The 25,362-nt window shown below is 38.3% G+C and overlaps 1 protein-coding gene across 1 annotated transcript; it reads left to right on the forward strand.

Moving 5' to 3' along the window:
- Positions 1 to 1,019: 1,019 nt before the first annotated feature.
- Positions 1,020 to 18,417, forward strand: C9 (complement component 9). The gene is made up of 11 exons (XM_009584503.1): positions 1,020 to 1,105; positions 6,049 to 6,142; positions 6,830 to 6,977; positions 8,339 to 8,486; positions 9,611 to 9,749; positions 10,961 to 11,179; positions 13,599 to 13,839; positions 14,661 to 14,789; positions 16,807 to 16,985; positions 17,192 to 17,420; positions 18,257 to 18,417. Exons 1-11 carry the CDS (start codon positions 1,020 to 1,022, stop codon positions 18,415 to 18,417), a joined length of 1,773 nt encoding a protein of 590 aa, XP_009582798.1.
- The last annotated feature ends 6,945 nt before the right edge of the window (positions 18,418 to 25,362 follow it).

Raw genomic sequence — 25,362 nt, forward strand, 5'->3', positions numbered from 1 at the left:
ATATAGCATCAATTGAAGCAGGTATGGTGAAACAATACAATATTACAAGTGTCTGTGTCTTGCATTCTTGCTCAACAAATGAGTTTAGTGCAAGTGGGCGCATCAAGCTGGACTGAGGCTGCATCAGATTTAGGTTCTTCTAAATGAAATTATCTCAAAACAAGGATTGAATAGAGGAAAAAATTGCCTGACTTATTCTGTACCCTCTCTTCTCCCTGCCACAAAAAGTGAGGAACAGAAAAAATTATAAGTACACTTTTTTACTTACCCATGGTAATTTGGAATATCCTTATACTAGATGATTATTTTAAGCTTGCATCCAGATACTTAATTATTCACTGCTAAACAGCAGGTTATTTATGACTTACTTCTGTCTTGTGACTGTGTCCAACACATGATGCCTTAAATCTGGATTACAGCAAACTACTGAATAGGAATGCCCTTCTAAAGAGCTAGCTTGTGGTTTGGGTTTTGGTGACAGAGTGAAAGCTAGAAGAGTTTTAGGCTCCCTCAAAACCGCAAAAAATTGTGTGTTGTTCTTTTATACTGGCTGGGGGAGGAAGAAAAAGGAATCTTGGGACTCTATTCCTCCAATACTCCAAATAAGGATTCCAAAGATGTTAGATGCTAAACTTGCTCTTGTAAACAGCTCTTAGAAGTATGAAAGTATGTGGTCCTTACATGGAGTTATTGCTATGACAGGTTTTTATGAGCTAGTTAACTGTTCTCTAATTAAATAGAAAATGTCTTTCCCATATTTAAAAGGTATTAGTAAACAAAAATGGTTTGTTTTTAGTCTTGAAACTACTTTATACTATTTCCCAGTCTCCACACAGGAAAAAGTGGAATTTTCTGAAAAGTGGACTTTAGAGCACTTACCGTAAGTCAGTTTTGGCCAGTAACTGTCATTGTTCAGTAAGCACTGCTTTTTGTTTGTTCTCTTGGTAATAAATAACAAAAGGAACAAATAAAGAAATTATAAATTCAGTCATGGCAATTCTTGTCTATTCAGCTACAAAATGAGAAGCATGTATGTTATCCTGCAGCTTATATCCATACTATGCAATTTAGAGGTGGCTGCCTCACTTTTGGGGGAAAGCAGAAGGTAAGTGTCCTTGGTCTCCTGCGGATGTCTATACTGTTTTTTTTTTCTCCAGCACAGAGCATAAACCCCCAAAGCAGACATTTCTAATGATAGCTTGTGCAGATACCCAACAAAAAAGGAAACTACTTGCTGCATTTCAAGGAGTCAAATAGAAATGGTTTATCCATTTATTTTGGATGTATGTGGTACAATAAAGGGGAGTGATAGCTGTTGAAGCCATGTTCTTGCAGGGAGGCGGAGCTCAGGCAACTGTTTTCTGTTGCATGCTAAGTGTAAAAATATAATCTAATTTCAATCTGTTTCTTTCTGAAGATGCACAATTTTATGCTGACGGTACTTCTATTCCTATTTACAGTCTCCTAGACTGCCTATTTCTAATTCTTTGGAAATACAGCCTTTGTTTTTTCACTGTAAGTATCACTAAAAGGAGAACTAAAGGCTTAGTCCCTAAAAAATACCATGTGAAAACAACTGAAGAGCTATGCTACCAGCAATAGAGCTGCCTAGTTTGTATGTCATTTATGAGAATGGTCAAGTACTAAGTGGTGAAAGAATGTGAGTCTCATAATAGATATATGTATGTTAAGAATAAATTGGGATCCATCTGCTTTAAGACTGAAGTTGCAGTATGTGAAGCATTTTGTGATGACGTGAATACTATCTGAACAACCAAGTATTGCCTCTTGCACATATGTCTAGGCCTGAGGGTGGCTGCTGCTATTATCACTTGAAATACCTGAACAGCCTTTGACAAGCAGCCTTCAAAACTATAAGGATTGCTGCTTTCTTCTCCCCTTATGTTTTGATGGTTTTTATTATTTTGGCATTCAGATCCAATTACAGTACAAGTTTGATACATTCAGTTAGAAACAGTCCATCTAGAAGACATGACTATTACAGAGAGTTCATAGCAGGCAACGTGGGCCAGCAGCTTGACTTCACATCATGCTAAAGACCATGCAGCTTCATGATGGTGCTAGCAAATATAGTTGGCAAAATTATGCCCTTGTGATGGTATCATGTCTCCAAATTCAAGAGAGCCATGCCTTCTCTCTTGGTCAGTGCTAATTGTCAAACCAAGACTTTTTCTTAAGTCATCAGTTTTGTAACAGATGGTTTTTCAGTAACCCTTTCTCCCTGGGTTTAATGTGGAGGTGACAAGCCTGCCAATTTTCCTAGTATCTTTGTTTTTTCTAAACAATGTTGTTGAATAAAATGCTCTTTCCGTAAATGTCCCTCTGAATTTCTAGATCAATCTGGATAGTGGATGCATTGTTGGTGCTTCAGAGTTCATGACTTATTTGCAATGAGCTTTTTCTGATTTTTTTTTCTTCTCTAATTTCAATTAAATCCAAAACCTTAAAGCTGGATCTGCAGCAAATCATGTGAACCTTGTACACTAACCTAGAGTGTGCCCAAAGGTGTGTGCAGATCACTCAATGAATATTCTTGCAGAAGTTGCTCAGCTGAGATGACGTGAAAACCTGTGCCACCTAAAAGTCAGCTCAAAGACTACCATCAACTCTGGTTTGCAGACAGTTGATGGCAAGACTTCCATCGGAATTGAAAAGTTCAACTCAGTTTTTCCTGCCTGGGATTTTTATTTGGGACTCAAAATAATGACTTATAGGAACCTTTGGGAGACTCTTTAGGATCTCTACTAGCCTGAGTCTGATTGCTTCTTTAGGCACTCCTCCTAGAAACTCTCTTCATGGTTCATTCTTACTGCCTGCAAGGGATCTTGGCTGCATTTTTAAGGTAATAATTTAAAGGTTCAGAAAGGCATTTCAATGTAAACTTCTACAAAACCTAAATACCTGATAGTTGCTAGAAATAAGATATCCGTCTGCCTTTAGAAATCCTATTAGGTGCCTCAATATATCTCTAAGGTCTATGGTCTAAGGGTTCCCACTCCTACTATCTTTAAGGACAACCTGTCAGTCTTCAACCCAAAATGCCAGAATAGATGTTGTTACTCAGAGGTTTAGAGTCCTACATCAGTAAGGAGATGGAAAGGTCATTATATGCAGCCATCTTTGCAGATACAGGAAGGAACAAGCTGATTCTCATCTATTTGCGAGACCAGTAGATTTTCATTTCTTCCCTCTGACGTTACTGTCATGCTGAGTGGTGGAAAAATATTTAGTAGAATACTGTACGGCAACTTTTCAAAGCATTACCTGCTTATTATGAAGTTACAGTAAATTGTAGTATTGCTGAAGTATTTGTAAGATGAGTTAATTACAGGCGAAGGAATTGTTTTTAAAGAGGCTGGAGGGCTACATCAAACTTCAAATACATTACAGCTTTCACGGAACTGTAGAATACATTAAAAAGTCTAGGTTGGAAGGGTCCTCTGGAGATATTGTGCAATGTTCTGTTCAAAACAGAGTCTTAGACTAGATTATCCAGGGGTCCTGTCAAGCATTCTTGAATATTTCCAGTGAGGGGCATTCTACCATTTCCCTGGGTAACCTATTCTAATGTTTAATTGTCCTCATGGTAAAGTTTTTTTTTTTTACATTCAGATGGCGTTTCCCCTGAAGCAACTTCCGCAAGATGCCTCCATCTTCTATATAACTACCTTCTCAGACTTAGCCTTTTCTGTAGAAGTTTCTAAGAGATGTGGTATACCTCTTTCTTCTTCTTTCTTATTTTTGAGTTATAAACCTTAAACTCAGGGTAAGTGTCAGTGCAGCACAACTTCAGATGGAATTACAATTTCAAAAATCTTTATCCATTCCCAGACTGAAGTATCATTCTGATGTATGTAAGCATGGTTACTTAGTCAGTATTTGAAATACACACACCTTGCAGAGTGTTTTGGGATCTGTAAACATCAACAGCACTGGAGAAAGCACGCTGGCCCCTAAGTGGGCATATGAAAGTAGGAGAAAAGGCTCAGATTGAAAGTACCACGATTAATCTAATCACAGTCTTTCTGGGTCACAGCAAAGAGACAGCTGATCCATTACTCTGTTCCTGATAGTAATCATTAAAGGATGCTCAGGGGGAAGTGTAAGAACAAGGCAGTTATTCAATGCCATCTCCCAAGTTCCCAGCACTTTCAGCTGCCAACCAGTGGGTTATTGATTTAGGTGCTCAGAGTTCACCAGAGAATTAGTGAAAGGGAATTCTGTGTAAAATGGACTTTTCACAAGGTTGGACCTGCATCCTCTATCAGGTACCCCAATTCCTGGTGCCAGGCACACAGCAAAGCTTCACGCTTCCCTACCCGCTAAGAGTTTGGGACGTCCCTATTGTATGGAGAGGGTTCTTAATCCTCTATCTCATTTCTGCTGTCCATAGATATTGGGCATATTTGTGCTTTTTGCTGGTTCCTTTTTTTTTCAGAATCCCACCTGTTAAAAGCAACATCCTCAGCCAAGGATCCATTTACTGCAGTCCCTAGCTTGAGGTTAGGAGACTTCTGGGAAGAGAGTTGTTTGTTTAGGATCAACAGGCAAGACAGTGGGAGTGCGTGATACAGATACTTCCAGGAGCAGCTGTGGTGCATGTTTACTGCTGATGTGTGTGACAGCAGAAAGTCTGAGCCAGTCAGAGTCAGCTGAGTGTATGAAAGGTTGCACAACAATCCTGTGATCCCTGAGCTGTTCAAGATTCAATAGCTGGAAAGAGACATAGGTTGATTTAGTGTCTCAATAACAACTTGCTACGTACGTAACCTGAATATACAATAAATGGCACCAGAAAGCTGAACCAACTGGTATATTTTCCTTGTCCAAACTGCAGATTTCCCAATTTTGTGGAATCAGGTTACATTTGTTTGGACTCTTGACATATTTGTGTGAGGGAAGGGGGTCAAAGAGTGGAGGGCAAGGCCCTGCCTGCAACGAAAGCCCATACATTACACTGCAGGAGCTGCAGATCTGCCAGCCAGCTGGGATCAGCAAAGAAGATCCCATTGCAGAGCAGAGGCAATAGCATTAACCTGGAGAGGTGCAGAGAGAGAATTGCTTCGCAGTGGATGAATACTCAGCATGTAAGGCCAGATCGGAATAAATTATAGAGAGCAAACCAGGCAAGTTAGACTTCAAAGCTCCTCCATTCCTCTGCTTTCCACATTGTTACCTGAGAAGATAAGATCACCAATAAACTATTGGCCTTGGTTTTTAAAATTAACAAGTCATCCAACAGTGCATCGGTTTTTAATGTCTAACTGTGGGTGCTTTAAAGAAACTCGGTTTCTCTAAAGTGATGGCCTTTCACTTACTGAGAGCCAAGAGTTTCATGGTATTTAAAACTGGACACCAAAATGAAGAGTCACTTCAGAAGATATAGGCCTAACAAGTATTCAACTTGACAAGCTGAAGAATACTTAGATAGCTAAACACTTGTATGGTTTTTCCAACTATATAAGTTAGCCTATTAGCAAATAATACCTTTATTTATGAGCCTTCTTTCAACTCAGAAAAGCATTTAAACTTTTATCTATGCTTAAGGGCAACCCCATTGAAGTTAATAAGTTAAAAAATCACAAAGACATGTATTGAAGTGCTATGTCTATTTGAGATGTGCAGCTGTGCCTTTGTCTTCAGCTTTAAGTATGGGGAGCACAGCCACAGAATAGGGGAACTGCAGATGTTCGCTGTGTATTATTGTTTGATTCTTTTCAATAACATGACCCACCAGAAGAGCATAAGCATGCACAAAGATCTAAAAAAGGGAAAAAGAGCTGGCTTATTAAGTCTTCAAAGTTTTTTTAATGTAATTTTAAACTACCAAAAACTTTAAGATTAGGCAGCTGTTTATACATCTAAGTACCAAGTACTGCTATGAAAGTGAAGCAGAAAACAGCTTGAAGATGCTTCCAAAATATTGGCCTATGGTTTAAATACAAACTGACATGTGATTTTAGTGTACTGCCCAGGACTGTACTGGAATGTTTTGTTTGACAGCTCTTCAGAAAAAGCTTTCCACAGGGGAACAAGAGAACTGAATGCTCCATCTCCGATAGATTGTAAGCTGAGCAGCTGGAGTGCGTGGGGGCCCTGCGACCCATGCACCTATCAAAGGGTAAGCTATAGTTGGAAGTCTTTGTTCCAAAGCTAAAACCAAAGGGACATTATCTGTCTGCCTTTTGGTTATGGGAAAATATCAGGTTTCAACTCTCAATATTGTATGTTCATGATTTGATGAAACCCGTAATCATTTTAGGTCTGAAGCCATAAGATTAAGAGAAGACTACATCCAGATGTACAAAACTGGTCAAGTGTTCTCATTCAAAATGTTTTGTTGATAGAAATTGTCTATTTGGGCCATGTGGATGGTTCTATTAAGAACATTACTTTTCAATACATTTTCCCTTTTTAAATAAAAAGCAATTTTTTGTCAAAAGCAGATTTTTACTTTCTTAAGTGAAATCTTTTTATGAGACTTCGAAAAAATGAAAGACTTGAAAGCTTGCAAAATATATAGGAAGGATTTCCTCCCTGGATTGAAAATAATGAGAATAGTGAAATAAACTAAATAGTGAAAAATAAGCATCTCTACATACTTACTAAGACATTATTATTAATTCAACGTTCCTGTACACTTTTTTTACACCATGAGCTGTGTGGCTCCATGCCTATGGATTTTCAACCAAAAATTTCACCAAAGATGTTTCATTTTGAAAAGTTCTAAGTTCAGCTGGAAATCCTTCAGTTCTGGCAGTTCTCTTTTCTCTCTAAGCAATGTTAATAGTGTTATTTATCCTTCAAGTTTCGCTCTAGACGTACTGAAAGATTCGGACAGTTTGGTGGAACACCATGCTTGAAGACCTTAGGAGATACACAAAGCTGTAAAACCAGCCAAGTTTGTCCTGAAGAACCAGAACCAGACTGTGGTACTGACTTTCAATGCAATTCTGGTAGGTTTTGTTTTCGTGCCATAGTGAGTTATGCAGTAACTCAGGAAACCACGTTTTACGTAGTTCCGTGAAGAAGTCAAATCAGTTTCCACTGAAGACAAAACACACAAAAAGAGAGGTATGCTTCAGTAGTTTTCTAGTCGGGGATGATTTCCTGAAGCAGTGCTTTGTTGCTAGGGTTTAAAGAGAGTCCCCAGCGTGTTGACAGGTAGGTTGCAAAGCCAAAACCACAGCATGAGCAATGCTTGAGAAGGGGTACATTCCTCTCACCTCCCATTATAATTTGCGCCTAGTTTCTAAATTGTTCTGTAATTTATGCTCCATGGTTAAAAGCTGACCATACTATGAGTGTCCTTTCTTCTAGCATAACTGCTCCACCTGCTACAGAATCACTATGTTTTATGAAAAATCACTGGGAAAAACTAGGATTGAAGGGATTTTAATGAAATGGATAGGGAGGTTTACTGACCAAAGTGCTATGATAGATGCTAGCTGGAGCCCAGAATGCCTCTAGATCCAAAGTAGCATGTAAGTTTGTAAAGTGATACATGCATGCCATATGAATGAATGTAATGTTCAAGATTTATCATAAATCAAAATAAAATAGGAAAAGTTAATGGTAATAAAACTAGTCAAAACAGAAAAGGAAAGATGGTAAGTGAATTTTGAGTCCCAAGACATTGTCTCTATTGTCTTTATCTCAAATACTGTGAAGTGCAAGTAGAGAAAGAAAAATTAGAAAGCATGTGGTTTACTAGTTCACAGCCATTGTGCGGCACTTACAGGTGAGGCAGTTGATATCAACAAGTGTTATTTTATTATGCTAGGGCTAAACTTACCCCAAATCTTTAAATCCTGTAGAAAAAAATCAGTCTTTGTAAAATCTGTGATACGCAACCTCAGGACAATTACTACTTCACTGTTGCTTTAGAACACAAATCACTATAGTTTTGGCCACTACAGTGTCCAAATAATATAGTCAAATGAGCAACAATTTAAACAATTCAGAAATAATTCTTTGTTGATATTGAATTAATATTTTCCTCTATTGTCTTAATACAAATTAAAAAAAACCATTAATAATCAAAGATTAATATAGAAACAATCATAGGAAGTAACAACTTTCTGCAAATGACAGCAGTTCTCCTGTCATTTACTTTTCTTAGCCATCCTAGTAAACTCATAAATAAATATAGTAGTATGTTTTGGTTTTTTTTCATTTGAAGGAGGTAGGGTCTAGGACAATGACAATAATAGAAATATACAAAGAGGAAGATCTCAATAAAGATTAGCTGTGGCTGTCATTTAAAGTCCATCTTGGAAAAAAAAATAATTACTTCAACGTTTTATTCTTTGATTAGGTCGATGTATAAAGCGGCGACTTGTGTGTAATGTAGATAATGACTGTGGAGACTTTTCTGATGAAGATAACTGTGAATCCGACCCACGATCACCATGCCGTAACCATGATATTGATGTGTCTGAAGTCGGCAGGACCGCAGGGCAAGGGTGTGTAATGAAGGAAAAAGTAATATTGGGCCTTGTGAAGAGCCTAGGACTGTTTCCAAAGCCAGCTGAAAACACTGGGGCACCTGACATTCTCAAAAGTGGAATCTGAAGCGTGTTCGCATTTGTATTCAGAAATGCTATGTAGCTTTTGGAAGAACAACTAACTACTGTTCTATTTTGTATACTTGGGGAGCATAAAATATTTATATAGACAGTGTAAATCAATCATTATGTTAATACACAGAAACATATATAGAAGTTACATGGATATATTTACAATACTTATTATTGAAGTGTAAATCTTATAGATATATAGATAATGTTTCAAGCGATATTTCATAACGAATCAGTCATTCCCAATTACTTTACTAACTTGCATGTATAAAAGGGAGAAAATGTATCTTGATTATTTATACAATGGGATGCCTTACTGCAACAACACTCTGCCTGCAGCTTTTTTCCAGTATTGCATTCTCCACTTTCCAGATCTTCGTTGTTTACAGGAGTTTTCCTCATTAATCTAAGTCGAAAATTAATCTTTCTATTCTCAGACCTTACTGGATTTCCTTCTTTTCAAACAAAAAGAAAGTGTGACATATTGTTTATCTACAAATCGAGTTAGAAGGCAGCTATCCAAACTGGAACAAAAGAAAATAAAAATATACTACAGCACCACCTTGTGTTTAAATGAAAAGGATGCATCCTTTTCATTTAATTTTGATAGTAGTATTACTGCACAAGAGCAAAAATGCTGCCCTTGTAGCACAGGGAAGTAAGCCAGGTACTTAGGCATTTTTTGAAGTAGCTTCTTTATTATTTCTATTATAATCCATGACTAAAATCTTCCATGAGAAAATGTTGTATGTTTGATATTTAATATCTATCTTTTATTTGGTTTTGTATTTCTCATACATGGCCCTTAAAGTGTTTTACAAAAGATGTATCATTATCTTCATTACACATATGAAAGGACCACAAGAGATAATGCAAGCTGCTGTGGATGAAGCTATAGTCTCTAACTCTTACTGAGGCTGACTTTTCCAGTCATAATGTCACTGTCTACAGGCTATGGGTGCTGACACCTCCTTTTTTGAAGTGTAACCTCTCCTGTATTTCTCTTGTAGAATCAATGTTTTAGGGATGCAGCCAATGGCCAGCCCATTTGACAATGACTTTTTCAATGGTCTTTGTGAAAGGGTGCGTGATGGAAACACGCGGACATACTACCGCAAGCCATGGAACTTGGGTGTTCTCACTTACGATGTAAGTCTAAGTCCTTCTGTGCAAACTAGTATGTGTTTAACTGAACAATGAATCCTGACATCCTCTTGAAAGACTCAGCATACCTCTTGAGTCAGGCACCAGCAGCTTTTTATCATCAAGCTTTTGATAAATACCAGAGGGAAACAGGTTATGTTATCATTTGCTTTAGCAGTTAAGCTCAGTTGTGCCAGATAATTCCCACATGTTCATTGCTGCACCTGTGCCTAGCAAATTAAACTCTCTTTCTGGAATGTTTACACATGAGCGGATGAGATGAACAGGAGATGTACAGAACAGAATATGATACTTAGCTTTTACTGGGTAGAGCAGCAATTAAGCTACTTTTTCAAGGACACACAAAAGACACTGATAAAAAGGCAGGAATTATATTATGATACTCTGGTTCTGCTTGGGTTTTCTAATCAATGATGACTTTCTCTGTCCCACTGAAAAAAAAATCTAATAGGCTTTTGAGATTCAGACCATGACTTCCAGTGAGGTTTGAACACCAAAAATATGGATGATCTTAGAAACATCAATGTCAGATGCATTTCAGAAATCAAAGCAGTATTTTGCTTACCAAATGCTTTGCCTATCACTGTAAGTAGGAACTTCATAGAACAATGACAATTTAAACCAGATCCTGCCCAAAATGAGTAAATCTGACCCAGAAATCACTGCTTATATTTGATTTTGATGCATAATCATTTTCAGTTACTAAAACTCTGTTCTGCTAAAGTATCAAAAAATAAAAAACACTGTAATAGGTATTCTGAATTAGCTATTGTCTGCTATAAGAAAAGAAAGCAAAATCATAATTCTGATTCATTTCAGATGTCGAGACCTATTAGCAATCTTGTCTGTCTTGTCTGCATTCTAGGAAGACACTGGAGACTGCTACTCCTTACATGTAAAGCAACTGTTGACACACAGAAATTACTTTGATAGTGTTACATGCTGAGATTTAACACTCACCAAAATATTGTCACTTCACTTTTCTGTTTAGTTTTGAACGACTAAGCTGATTCAGATGAGGTGGTTTGTGGAGGGGGTGGTATTTCCATTGGTTTTCTTATAAAAGAAAAAAAAAAAAGAAAAAAGAAAAAAGTTGTATGTTAAGCTATGTAAAACATACAACTTTGAAGTGCTACATTGCTTTTTCTATTACTGCCTGTTTTGTTTTCTGAAACCTTTTCACTATCTTTTCTAAGACAAAAGCAGACAAAACCTTCACATCTGTGTTCTACCATGATCGTGTAAAAATGTTACGAGAGGTTTACATAGAAAAACAAAAGCACTTTAATGTTGACCTGTCTCTGAAATACACACCTACTGAAGGAAGTAACAAAAATGGTTCAGAAGGAAATTTCAAGTATCACTATAGCAAGAATTCAAGTTTAAGTTCTATCCTGAAAAGCTCCACAGAAAGGGTAAGTTTAATCAAGTTAAAGGGTTTAAAGTAACTATTTTACAACCAGTAAAATTTACACAGTGTTAGAATAATGCAATATTAATCTTTCTAAGTATTCTAGCTGCCTGATGCTTTTCTGTCATTTATTCACAAAAATGAAATACTGGCAATACTAGGTTTAAGATTTCAGACGTGGCCAAAGGGTAATGTAGCTTCATTTTCCCACTGTTTACTCTTGACTAGCAACCACCCTTATCTTCAACGGGGGCTTGATATTAGAAAAGATCTCTGATTTCACCTTGATTAGGGAGCAGCTCTGATCTAGTGCAGTGTGGGTAAATTAGGTTAAGTCCTGGGATAAAAATTACCACTGAGTAGGCCTACACTAGGTAAACACAGAATAGACATGTAGAGTAATAACTGAAAGGTCAGATCTCAGCCATTCGGGTATGTCTGTACTAATAAACTAGCCTGGGCTAAGAGGCACAGGCATTAGCACTTGCACACGATAATCTGTAGTTTTACTAGCACACTGCCATGATTTTGTTCTGTGCTCTCGTGCTCTCATAAGCAATGCCCATCCTGTGGTCTCCTGTAGCATGTTTGAAGGGAATGTTCCCAGTAGGCAGTCTGGAGAAAGCAAGCCTGTATTGGGGTTGCACTTAACCCGTACCACTCTACCTGCCCTTTAAGACAGAGGAAAGGCCCTAATGCCATTTTATTTACTAGTAAAGAAGTAGCCTTAGCATCTAGTGAGGTCAAAGAGAGAGAGACCACAAAAAGTGATACTAGACATGCTAGACACTATGCCTAATGCAGCAGCTGGGTGCTAGTGGAATTAACCAACCAGGTCATATACCCTTTCCCACCATATATGGCAAAGTCTGTGATTGCAACATGCCATCATGTACAAGGTACATCAACTCCATCAACTCCACTGCTGAAATGTACCACATGCAATTAAGAATAGATCTGCCTCAACTAATTCAATCTTTCAAGTTTCTTGTCAGCCTTGCTGTCTAGGACCCCCTCAGAGCTCTGGAGATCAAATGGATATAAGGGAAAAGTAAGATAACTTTTATAACTGATTAATTAAAATAACGCTGAAGAGAAAGGTCTGTACTATAAAGAGAAGCTGACATACAGCACTGATTTTGTATTAGTATAAGTTTTCTTGGGACAGAAATGGACCATTTAAAGCTCAAAGCATTCATCTCCACAGATGCAAAAGATCAAGTTCTGTAACTCAGAGTATATTACAGATATATCATAGTCTAGTGGCTTGTGACAGGAGTTTTGGCCTCAAATTCTTGCTCGGAGATCAGTTCAGAAAATGAGTCATGATCTGTCACCAGCAAAGGTTTATCACCCTAAACTCACGTTCCTGCAGGTTAGTAGAGTGGCAGTCCCTGGTCAAGAACCCTCCAGGGCTCACCTGCAAGTTAAAGCCAGGAGCAGCCCGGGGACACCAGGAGAGTAAGGGATTTTGTACGTGCTGGATGGCAGGAATATTTGCACTTACAAAAATTTCCTCACAGAGATTTAGATGCCTGAAGATTCTGCCAGTCCTAAGCAGCATCTGAGTCGCAGTTTAAGATCCTTTAAATGGTGCCAGCTAATGTGACAGCCAGTTGCTAAATCCCTTTTATGTACCTCCTGTTAGGCATTACTGTTAAGGGAGTCACATAAGTGCTGCAGATAATAATGGGGTTTGGAAGGCATCTGTTTGCTTAGAGTCTTAAGTGCAACTATTTCATAACATGTCATGTGCTATGGGAAGCAGCTAGGTCCTAGTTTAGATTATGATATAAAACCATCTGCAGTGTAATTTATGAAAATATCAGTCACTAAACCTAGAGTTAAATGTATGTATGGGTCAAATGCCTCAAAAGGATTTTTTTCCTGATTAATTTTCATTTTATGATGTTATTTTGGTTTTTTTATTTTTAATTGGAGCTGTGTCCTTCTTTCTGACAGTCTGAGAATAACAGAGAAGTGATCCAAATAAAGAGAGAACTTAGTTCTGCTCTAACTATAAACAAAGACAAAACTCCAGCTGACCTCAGTGGGCAGCTTCTGTTATCTAGCAAGCCATATGGAATTACTTTCCAATGTTATGAAAGTCAGAAAGGCACTTTTGGTAGATATTGTACTTAAACAGAAGACCTTGTTGTAAAATAGATCACAAAGGGCTTGCTGAAATTAGTAAGGGGAGAGTTCTGCAAAACTGGAAGAAGTGAAATGATCTAAATCTCTTGCTGCTTCCTCAGTTTAAATTGGAGAACTTTTAAGTTTGTCCCTGTTCCAAAACAGGGAACTAAATTGAATACCATGTTTAAAAGTGCTGCAGTTTCTTTGTAAGTAAAATAGAACAGATTTTCCTGCTGTGCTGCATACCAGAATGGCACTCTCACCTGCTTTCTTCTCCCTGCATTCAGAACCAAACCTTTCTGCATGTAAAAGGAAAGATTCAGCTGGGAAGATTCCAAATGCGGAGTCGTGATGTCCGTCTCACCGATAGTTTCCTTGATGATCTGAACTTTCTGCCTGCTGAATACGATAAGGGAGAATATTTTAAATTCCTAGAAGATTATGGAACTCACTATGCGGTCTCTGGAATTGTAGGAGGAAAATATGAACTTGTGTACGTGCTGGATAATTACGCTATGTCTAGAATAGGTATGCATTCTGTTGGCCTTGCTATGGTATGCAGATTATCACCAAGTCTCCAGTCATGCAAAGAGATGTATGAGGATAGATTTGTGTATATGGAGCACTACTGAGAACAGCACAGTTCAGTGTGTGCTGCTTGTGGCACACCAGTGACATTACAGAATTACATGGCTTCAACAGAGATGAGAGTCAGTCTTTGTAAATTCCATAATTATTTGGAATCCGTAATTATCCCAGTATTACTCATTCAGCACCTGGCGATTGTGGTGCTGGATTTTTTTTTAAGTACCAATCTTAAGCAAAATTCTTTCTGAACACAAAAGTGAAGTTCCAGATGATATGTTTGAGATTAATAAACAGAAAGGAGGTGTTGGAGGCAGTAAAGGATAGAGGAGGATTGGAATTTACAGGAATAAGAGACTGTAAGAGATTAGTGGCGTTAATTAACTTTATGAGGAAAAGGAGTGGAAAAACGTGTTTGAGTTTGGGAGAGAGACACTGGGAGGATTGAATAATTTAGCAAACAGAAGGAGCAAATGATAAACAGCTGAGAAAGACAAAATTCCAATAGAATATCTAGAAAGAGTGGTCCCTTGAGGGACATTTGGTATTTTCCTAATCACTGTAGATCTCACCTGCCTCTGTGCAGGCACTTCAGATACAATCATCCTCACATTCATTCCATGGAAGAGTAAAAAGCAGAAGATAAATGGGAAGAAGAAAGCCAAAAATATTTCCAATAGCTCTGAAATTTTTTCTCCAAGAATAGTGTCACATTATTTATGGTCATTCAATCCCTCTAATCACCTAATTATTTCCACTTCCAGGTATCACTGTAGAAGATGTGAAAAGATGCCTCGGCTATCACTTAGATGCCAATACTGCATATAAAGACTTACATGCCAATGTTACTGTTGATGGTGGTAAATGTGAAAAGATTAACATGACGGACAACTGTAAGTATATCCTTATTTTAAATTAGATCTTCTGCTTAAGGAAAGATGACACCAATTGCTTCCCCTTTTATAATCAAGATAGTTATTGCCGTTAGGGAAAGGACAAATCCGATAGACCAGTAGAGGTAAGGCTGCTGTACTTCCGTGCTCACAGGTCAAGCCAGGCTGAGCATGTCTTCCCAGTAGGCACACGCCCAAACTCACTGATATAACACATACATACATACACATGTTGCTGGCCACACAAATCAATACAGGCAGAAGCACAGCACTCAGGCAAACACAAACAGGACCAATGGCTCCATCCTGTTCTCCCTTTCCATCTGATCAGAGTGAAAGCCTGTCAGTGGGAAATATCATAGAATCACAGGACGGTTGAGGTTGGAAGGGTCCTCTGGAGGCCATCTTGTCCAACTCCCCTGGTCAAGCAGGGTCATCTAGAGCAAATGTTCTCCCTGGGCAGCACAACTCTCGGGTATTTCAGCCCCTCCTCAATATACATATATAGTCAATACAAATCCCTCCAGCAGCTGACCTTAGACATTCAGTTGAAGCAGCAACTGGATCCTTGTTGCTGGCACCCGGATATACAATACCCCAAGACCCACAGCTCCACTCCCATTGCTGGTACAGACCCCCTGATGCACATTGACACGCAGACCCCCACACATGCTATGGATGCTTCCAGTAACTGGCCTCAGGTGCTCAGTTTACCCAGCAATTGGCCCTTGGATCCTCTTGTCTCCAGTTGCCTCACACAGACACACACTCACATGCAAACAGGTCTCAGTCAGCCCCAGGATCTTAGGGTCTCTCCAGTATTTGGCATAGAACCCCTGGTCACTCCAATAGCTAGCTCCACCCGTTGTCTCACTCTAGAGACACGTACGTAGCTAGGCCAGACTAACAGCCACTTTAATACTTGGCTCCCAAGCCACTTACTCTATTCACTTGCTAATCTGGCTTGATATTTGCTAGTGATCACATGCTGACATATGTATCCTCACTCGCTCCAGTTATTGGCACCACAAACACTAGGTCCCTATTAGCCATTGTCCAACTCTAGCTGCTGGCACACAGATCTCCGTAGACACGCATGCACACAGAATAGAGTCCTCTCACCCAGGAAAATAGTTAGAAATATAATTTAATGGTAAGCTAGGACAGACAGCAAAGATCAAGGACGGTACATGGCAGACAAGCTCACTGATCAGCCACCTTTCTATATGCAATCAGTCCCCTTTTTTACCTTTATCCCTCTGTTTTCTCATGCTTGTTCCTCCCAAAGCCACCTTGATTCCCCCTTACCACTTCAATGGCACTCCCCTAAATATACTCTAAGTATTTATGTTTATGCAATCCCAAAATGTCCTTTTTTGCATACAGAGAGCCTTTCCATTGACTCGTCTTGCTGTTGACTCATCCTCAGCCCCATTCTGTGGCGGTAACATCTCTGCTGGGACAGGCTGGAAGGAGTCAAGATAGCGGCTCCCTTTCTCTGATTAGGCTACTTGTGTTCCTCTGCCTGTCTGCTCTGCTCCTTTGTGTGTCTGGAGATCAGTCTTTTATCACATGACCTAAAAATTGCAAAAGGCAAGGAGATTTACTACTGAGCACAGAAAAGGCAATTATTTTTAGTGCTCTGTTCTTGTGTTTTAGTTATGAAGCAGAAGTTCCTGCTGTTCCAATTCCTGCCCTTCACTGGCTGAGCTCAGGTGATACAGTAGCATTATTCATATTATCTTTGTCTTGTTAACAAATGGCTATGATCTCCATAATGTCTCTCATTTTCCCTTCTCCCTTCTTTTTCTTTCAGATACAGGGTTTTCTAATTTAATTGCAAAATAGAGGGATAAGCAAAGAAAGATTTAATTCCACCACAGCCAGTGAGTGAAGGGTTCTTCTCTCTATGGTTGTTTTATAGAGATGGACTGGTTGTGCTAAAAGGACAACTATTCTTCAAGATGCATGGGCGTTACACTTTGTTCTTCATCCTCTTTTTTCTTTCTTTCTGCAGCAGAACTTAAGTATGATGCTGTCATTGATGATGTCATTTCCTTAGTCGATGGAGGAAAGATTGACTTTTCAGTTAAAATAAAAGAAATGTTAGTGCGAGGATCCAAAATGGTTGATGTAGAGGATTACATACAGTGGGCTAAGTCTTTGGTTGATGCTCCAGTAGTGATACAGCAACGGGTAAGTACAACTTCTTCAAAGCTGTGGCTCTTACAGTTTGAAAGCTTTTGTTCTAACATGAAGGTGAGACTCCATGTTTACCATGAACTTTTGGGTATTTTCTTCATCTTGACTGTTTCTTCAGATGCTTACTCTAGTGATGGGTATATCAAAAGGATTCAGAATTTCAGAAAAGTCTGTTATGCATGGGATTTTTTCTTCAACAGCCTTCTCCAATACATACACTTGTTCCAGTTAAGATGAGAAACGCATATTTAAAGAAACAAAATTTGGAAAGAGCAATTGAAGACTACATTACCGAATACAGTGTGTGCAAATGTGAACCCTGCAAAAATGGAGGCACGCTTGTGCTGGTAGATGGAGCCTGTACATGCATGTGCTCAAGCTACTTTAGGGGAATTGCTTGTCAGATTCCCAAATCTACATTAATTAAAGGTTAGTAAATACTCCAAACAGACTAAAATGAGCATATTTGTTATTGTGAACAATATCCTGACAAAATAAGCCTTCATAAGGACAGAAGGACATCATAGTACTCCTTTATACCTACTGCTGTCAAATCTTATGGGTATATGGTGTGGAAGTTAGTCTAAGTTACTGGGTTTTTTCCATAAAGAGGGCACTCTAAATTAGAGTTCATTGTCCCACATACATTGTTGTGTCTTGGAGTGATACCCCAAGTTCATTTAAGTAAACAGGAGCATTATTGAAGAATGGTGCAGTAATGGTAAGCTGATTTCAGGCAAAAGGAATCTCACCACATCATAAGCTATTTTGCCTTCAGTTTTCTGCAAAAGCACTGTGTTTGCTAACACATGATCACATTTCATAATTACTGTGTTAGCTTAATATTAGATTGGTGAACAAAGGGGAAGAGGGAGATGAATGCAGTTCCACAACTGATGACGTAAAAAATTTATTATGCAGTAAATTCATTCCCTGTGGCCAAGTTTTTAAAGCACAGGTGCCCAAAATGGGCCTTGAAACTTGATATTCAGGCAGCTTCCTAGGATGACAAAAATGTTAAACTTCTGGGCTCCAAGCAGTGCCAGAGACAAGGGCGTTTTCGAAAGCCTAATCTGTGTGATGGGATGTATGCTGAAGGGTGCAATGATCTGCAAGGTCACCACAACTGAGAATGTAAGAATTGAATCATGGTTACCCTGTCCACCCGCAAAAGAGCCAAGTAAAAAGCTCTAATTAATCCTTCTGTCACTGCACAGAAGACAGAGAGATGCTGCACTAATCCTAGTATGGTGTCTTAATACCAGTTGTCACTAATGGAGGCTGGAGCTGTTGGAGTGCCTGGTCCACCTGCATCAATGGAGAAAGCACACGAACTCGCCAGTGTAATAATCCTACACCAGAACCTGGTGGCAGACCATGCCAGGGAGAAAGCATCGAAAAACGGCCCTGTGCAGAAGCAAAATAGTTATGCTGCTCAAAAACAGGTAAGTAGCCTCTCTAAGTACTAATGTGTTACTGCTGATTAGAATGAATGATCAGATAGTGTTTGGGGCATTTCAGTGACACAGTTGAAGAAGTGATGGGTAAGTCCACTTACATGTTTCATTTAAATATGTGACTTGATATAGCTTTTAAAAACAGCCACTTTGTAGCTCGAATTTGTGAATGTTTAGATTTGTATTTGAACATCTTGACAAATAATGTTATCTCACAGAACTTCAAGAGTAAAATGGAGTTCTGGGTAAGAACAGACTAAAAATCCAGCTCTTAAAATCCAGATTTCATCTCCAGTCAGTCTCTCCATCAAAAAAGTTATGTCTTAGGGGAAGGGAAACAGAAACAAAGTATAAAGACAGCATGGGAGTCTGAATTCTATTACTTGATAAGTAGAATGCTTAAATCCAACAAAGCTACTGTTATAGCAGTTTTGAAACATTTAGCTTGGAAAAAGATAGTTTAAGAAAATGTTTAGCTACATGGTTTTGTCAGGGTTTTTTTTATTTTTAATATAACACTGCAAAGCAAAACAAAAAAATAAGCAGTGTTTTGAGAGTGGATGCTCTGGTCCATAAAATGGCAAGGTGGTCTCAACATTCTTCACTGGCTAAGAACAAGAAGCTTGCATGCCACTTGGATATGACAGTAAGAGTTTTCAGGCCCAGGAGGAAGTGTTTGGGTTTTATGCTTAACAGGTTACCATAAGTTCCTTCTCTTCTGGGAGGTCACAAGAAGAAAAGAGGTGGCAAGATAGGGAAAGGATTTTGAATGTTTTGCCACTGAAACACCCTGATGGTAAGTCTCACAACATGACCTCTACCTGCACCAAAAATATGTATCAGAAGATTTCTTCTATGCCTGCCCTCTCTCAGCTTCAGCAGAGTTCAGCTATATCTAATATTCTACTTGTGAAGCACCCTGAAGAAAGCATGGCCAGCAAGATATAACAGCACTCATGGGCCATGTAGCCCTACATCAGAGAATTACAAACTGCTTCCTACAGCACCGCATCTCCAAGTTATTCCACAGATGGAAGAGAGAAATTGAGAGAAGAATATGATACAGAGCTGGGAAATCAAGAGTAATATGAGGAAGACAAGTATAAGAAGTAGGGGAAATTAAATAAAAGTAGGAAGTGGCAGATTCAAAACAGACTGAAGACTGGTCCTTCACACAGTGGGCATATGAAAAGTAAATACACATTTTAAAAACCTCAACACAAACTAATGGAAGGTTCTCAAACATGTAGATAATCATGCTCGCTCAGGAAATCTCTGAAGCATCAATTTCGGCAGGATGGGAAAGTATTCTGTGGAAGTAATTGTATGTGTTTCCCTACTCCTGGACATTCCCTCGCTCGGTGCTATTGCCCTCTTGTTAAAAACAGAGTGTCAAATTAGCCTTTGCTTCATCCAGTGAAGTTTGTCTTATTTTAAAACAATCTCATAAGCAGATTAATTTTATTCCTGCACTATATCATTGACATGTTTCTATTCAGCCATGACAACAAATACAACGATGATTATTCATGATCCATATTCAGATACGTTTTCCTCATATATCCTCATATATCAGACATGTTGAGTACTCACTCTTCCAGCAGAAGTCAGATACTTAAGTCTTCTGAAAATCACAGTATGTGTTTTGATTCATTCTTCATTAGAATTATTTTACATTTACATTACATTTACATTTACAGTTATATTTGAGACACAGTGAAATCATGTTCTTGGTGAGCCGTGGAAGTACTGTTTCACTTAAATTTTGACCAAGATATATGTCATAGATACTATGTTTTATGACTTCTTTACTATTTTTCTCCTTTTTTAGAAAACAATAATGGATTCCAAACCAATTCTACAAATCACAGTTTCTGGTGGCCATTGCTACCCAAGAGCAATGGAATGCCATGATTTAAAAGCACCTGCAGCTTAAATGATCGCTAATCAAAACAAAGTAATACACCAATAAACCTCTTAACAGAGATGAGCTGATGCAGTGTGTGTGGTCCATCTTTTATTTGTCTGTGGCCGTCATTAGAGCATGAATTATCTTTGTTGGTCAATGGCATAATGGTGTCCCCTTGTTAATGTTTTTTTCATAACTCTTTGTGGTATGTTTTCAAACTGATGTTCAAGAATTCAAATCCCGCATGAGTATCAGAATAATGTATATAACATCAGCTGATTGATGGTATATTGTTAGTAAAGAACCTGGGAGAGTCATTATCTTCAGAAAAATGCCCTTGTGGATTTATTTCCAACCCCACATCTTAGATCTAATTCACGCCCTGAATCACCAGTATGCTTATGAAGACATGAAGTTTTACCAGTTATTACTCTTGCTCCTCCAAACATTTGCTGAAAAGCCTGACATTGTATCTTGTCTATGTCAATGTGTTAAAGATTTTTATATGAAATCAGAGCTACCTTACAAAGGGATAGAAGAGTTGTTATATTACCATCCATATTTTTAGCAAAACTTCCAAAGGAAACAAGGCTGAGACAATTGTACTTTTATTGCACCTACCTGTCAGTCTTCCTCAGTTACTTTTGAACCTAGCAGACAATTACTGGAAAATTTGTTTGGGGTGGGGAGGGAGAATAGTTCTCAAAGATGTTTCATGAAAAACTTTGAGAAAACAAAAATAAATTGGTGTCCCTGTTGAGGAAAAGGTATTAACAGTAACTTAGCTATTCTACTAGAATATAGAAGATATTTTCATAATACCAGAAGATCTACATGGAAGCAAGATATGAGAAAACAGATTTCTTTTAAAAAGTTAAGAACAAGGGTATATGAGGGCTGAGCAGTGGAAACACAGGAATGGTAAAAGCCATCAGATCAATGAGATCAGTACCTTGCATACTTGCAGTCCAGGTCTGGAAGGGTCCCCTGGAACCTTCTTTACTGGTCTCCTGCCCACCACAAGTGACCCTGAAGACTTTTAGTACCAAAGACCAAATGTCACAAAAGAAAGTGGGAGGCCTCTATGATAGGGGAGCATTCAAAAGTGAAAGTGTACTGATGACCAGAGAAAGTGAATCACACCCTGTGCTACAAAGGCAGACCAAAAAAGGACTTTCACTAGTTCCTCCCACCATGAACAGTTCCCTTCACACCACAGAAGTGGAAATAGGCTTCCACTAATTAATAGGCTTCCACTAACTAATGTTCCCAAGTGCAAACACAGGATTTTCTCAATGGATGGAGCACACATGCACCTAGCATGCCTGCAATCTTCCTGGGACATTTCAGAAAGCCTCACACCTAACACTTATGTATTTTGCTGCACTGTGCACCTGGAATAAAGCTGCTCTTGGTGGAAGAACTGATGTTACTGCCTCACTGTGGGAACAGCAGAAGAGCTATCAGATATCAGGAAATCCCTAGCAGACAGAGCAATTCCTCAAGAGCTGCACATGCAAACATTCCTGGTTAAAAACAATAAAAAGAGGATAGGCCCAAGGAAACCTACCATAGTCTGAGATTTAACCCTCAGTGTGACCAGGCTTGCTGACCAAGCATCTTTCCAGTACAGTTAGTATTCTCCATCTGACAAACAGATTTTTTTCCTAATGTCAAAATCCTCCTGTCCTGCCATTAAGTTTCTTTCATGAATTGCTTTGTAGCCTTACTGATCTCCTTCCTCCGCTGTCCTCTTTGGAAGATCATTATTGAATATGAATGAATATAAATTAATATAAAATTTTGCCTAATTTCCACTTCAAATGGACTCAAACCTATTTACACCCGTTTGATTTCAATCCTTTATTTTTTAGTAAAGATAATCATTCTTCCTTGATACTTACAGACCTTGTCATTTCATCTCCACTTTCTTAAGCTAGACAAGGAAAGCTCTTTTAGTGTCCTTTCAGAAGCCAGGAAGTCCTTCTACTCATACTAGAAGACTTCACCTGTACCTGTGTCAGTTTAAATTCATGGTCATTCAACATAGTTGACTAGAACAGCACACAATACTCTAAACGAGTTCTCATTAGTGCTCTGCACAAATTCTTTTCCTGCATCTCCCAAAAATCATATGCCTACTGTGCACTCGAATCACGTGCGCTTTTCACATATGCATGTCATGTTAGTGACTCATACTTACTGTCTGCCTGGCTCAAAGCAAAAATTCTTGTTCTTAGCCCTAAGTATATGACTTTATTATTAAACTTTGGTTGACTTCTATCACTCCAATACACAAAGTCTTCTCATTCTTCCTGTGTAATGACCTGAATCTCCCCAGTATTAGTAGAACTATTCAGTTTAGTACATCATCAGATAACAGCGGTATAGGCCCAGTTCTTGAACCAGACTCCTGACCCAAGTAATGAGCAGGATCAGTCCCATGACGTATGCCTGCAGAACACTGCTAGTAATCCTAGTTAAACTCAGGAATTCCCCTTCCACTTCTAAACTGATGGTGCTTTAGCCAGCTCCTTATCTACCTTGCAGTCTTTCTGACAGGTCACATCCTCTCCCAATTCTCATCACTTAAAATTCAACAAAGGACATTATATGAAACACTCTGCTTAAATCCAGATAGATCAAGTTAATTGTATTACCTTTGCCTAAAATGCCAGTTAAACTTTGTAAAACAGATATTAAGTTACTCAGATGTAATCCATCTTTAATGAAACCTACCTTAAATGTAGTTACCTATACCTAATATTTTCTCTTTCAAATTTTTTTTTTCAGATCTGTTCTTAGAATTGCATAATGTTGTGCTCAAACAACTAAGCCTGTAGCTGCTCTAGTAATTTTCTGCTTTTTAGAAAATAGGTAATATGTTTGCTAATTGCCACTATAGGTATCTGTAGTAGTATTTGCTATTATCTATATTATAGGCAACACTGATATATTGCATTGAAGGTTTAATTGAAAACCAGTTTGGGACTTACAGCAATGCAGCAATCCTTTCAGTACTCTAGTACTAAGATTATGAGGAAATCCTGATTTCACCACAGAATGCAGTTTAAATCTTGTTTGTGACACAGATATGGTATTTTCTGTTACTTTACTATCATTTTCATTTGTCCCCCACTACTTCATTCAGAGAAGGTTGCTTATTGAAAACTCAACTGATTTTCTATTTAGTAGTTGGACGTTACCCAAAATATACCAGTGACACCCCCCCCGCATTTAGCATGTATTCACTCCTCTTCTTCCTTCCTTCACCTATGTTCATTAAGCCCTCTGTTTTAGCTTTTTTTGCTAGACCCAGCTCAGTGAGGTTTATGGCCATATGCCCTTTCTTCCTTCAATTTTTGTGCATAGGAAGTCTGCAGCAGTGCAGCACTTTAATATCCTGTCGGACCAGGACAATCCTATTTTTCTGATAATATCAGCTATGAAGAGCTGAATACTCAAAGGTTAATTGACAGAAATATAGTTCAGCTTATTAGAGGAAGAAAATTACTTCAGATTTTAAACATCCATGAAAATCTGAGCCAGAAGGAGATGTGTATGGGGTTGGTAGTGAAGCCTGAATACACGAAAATTCAGGAACCCCGAGTGTGAAAGACAGAAACAAAATATATTTGCCTCTTTAATTCAGTCAAAGATTGGTGAAAACATGACTATATAGTTTTCTCATCAGCTTAGACCTGTTTTTCATTTTAATCTTGGAGGTCATAAAATGAATGAATGCTCGTTCACTGTCATTCGTCCTTCACAGTGGTGCAGTGTATCCCAAACAAATGCTGTTAAAAATTCTGTTAGGTCTCTGATAATATGCAAAACAAGGATTTTGCTGATATCTTTTCCTGTGAAGGCTGGATAGACCACATACACTTTCAAAAAAGGAAGTGCAGTGTGAAAGACAAAGAACATTTTTGACTCACTCTAGTACAGTACATATTCTTTAGCAGACTTGTGGAGACAGAGGGCCCAAAACTATGGTAAGTACAGAGCTCTATTCATTTACTTTTTATTACATGGATGCATAAGATTTAGTACTAAAACTGCAGTGAACGTGACTGTAAGACTTTAAATGTATTTCTAATAGTTTTCAATTCAGTTCCTTGCAGCTGACTTCCTGATTTTGAGGGGATGAAGAAACTTTTTAGTTTTTTAGCTCCTTCATCATGTGAACTGGTTTGTATGTGCCTTACTGCTTCTCGCATTCAAAATTAAGGAAGAGAAAACAGCTTCTTTCAAAGCTAAGTTGACAAATTAGTTTGTATAGCTAGAGGAATTCCACAGTCAAGTGTCAATATGACACCAAGCAAGAAATGGGAATGCGTCAAGCCTTTTAATTAGATTTCCAGAAAGCAATTGCACTATATCATTTCGACTCAGAAGTACTTTGTAACTAAAAAAAAAAAAAAGGAAAAAACTCCACTCAAGAGTTATGCATTTATGTGTAAGTCTTCAATATAGTTGTTTTTTTTTTTTTACTAATCTATAGAATTTGTTTCCTTAAAAAAAACAGTTTCTTTAAAATTCCAAACTCTATATATGTCTGGTTTTATAAGCATTTTATTAATAAACCAAATCAATAATTTCAAGAGAAGTGGCTCTACAGATAAATGTTGAAAAGTGGAAAACTGAATGGTTTTTCAGGCCATCTTTGTTTGGGGAAATAGTTTAGAACTCCTGGAGTATCCTGTATACTTTTGTCATGGTACATACGCCAAATAAAGCAATCTTTCTGTTGAGGTAGTATTACTAAAGAGGTATTCTTTATTTCAAGCTGTCAATCTTGTTTCAAGAGAAAAAAGGTATCTCATGAAACTTAGAGAGGAACCCAAGCTATAGAATTCAGTATCTTCATGGGGAAAAAGGTCTAACTTTGCCCATTGCAAATAGCACTTGAAAAACGGCAATGTGAAATAGGATTGAATGCAGAACACAGTTCACATTTAACAATACTTCACAAAGTTTGGAGGGTTTTGGTTGAGTTTTTCTC

This window comes from Fulmarus glacialis, unplaced genomic scaffold (genome assembly GCF_000690835.1).
Source record: "Fulmarus glacialis isolate BGI_N327 unplaced genomic scaffold, ASM69083v1 scaffold29540, whole genome shotgun sequence".
NCBI classification, from domain to species: domain Eukaryota; kingdom Metazoa; phylum Chordata; class Aves; order Procellariiformes; family Procellariidae; genus Fulmarus; species Fulmarus glacialis.

Excerpts from the sequence above, each read along its gene's own strand:
- C9 (XM_009584503.1), top strand. The coding sequence starts at position 1,020 with ATGAGAAGCATGTATGTTATCCTGCAGCTTATATCCATACTATGCAAT. Across the intron at positions 1,106-6,048 it reads CTTTTGGGGGAAAGCAGAAG|GGGAACAAGAGAACTGAATG; the intron begins GTAAGTGTCCTT and ends AGCTTTCCACAG. Across the intron at positions 16,986-17,191 it reads CAGTAGTGATACAGCAACGG|CCTTCTCCAATACATACACT; the intron begins GTAAGTACAACT and ends TTTCTTCAACAG.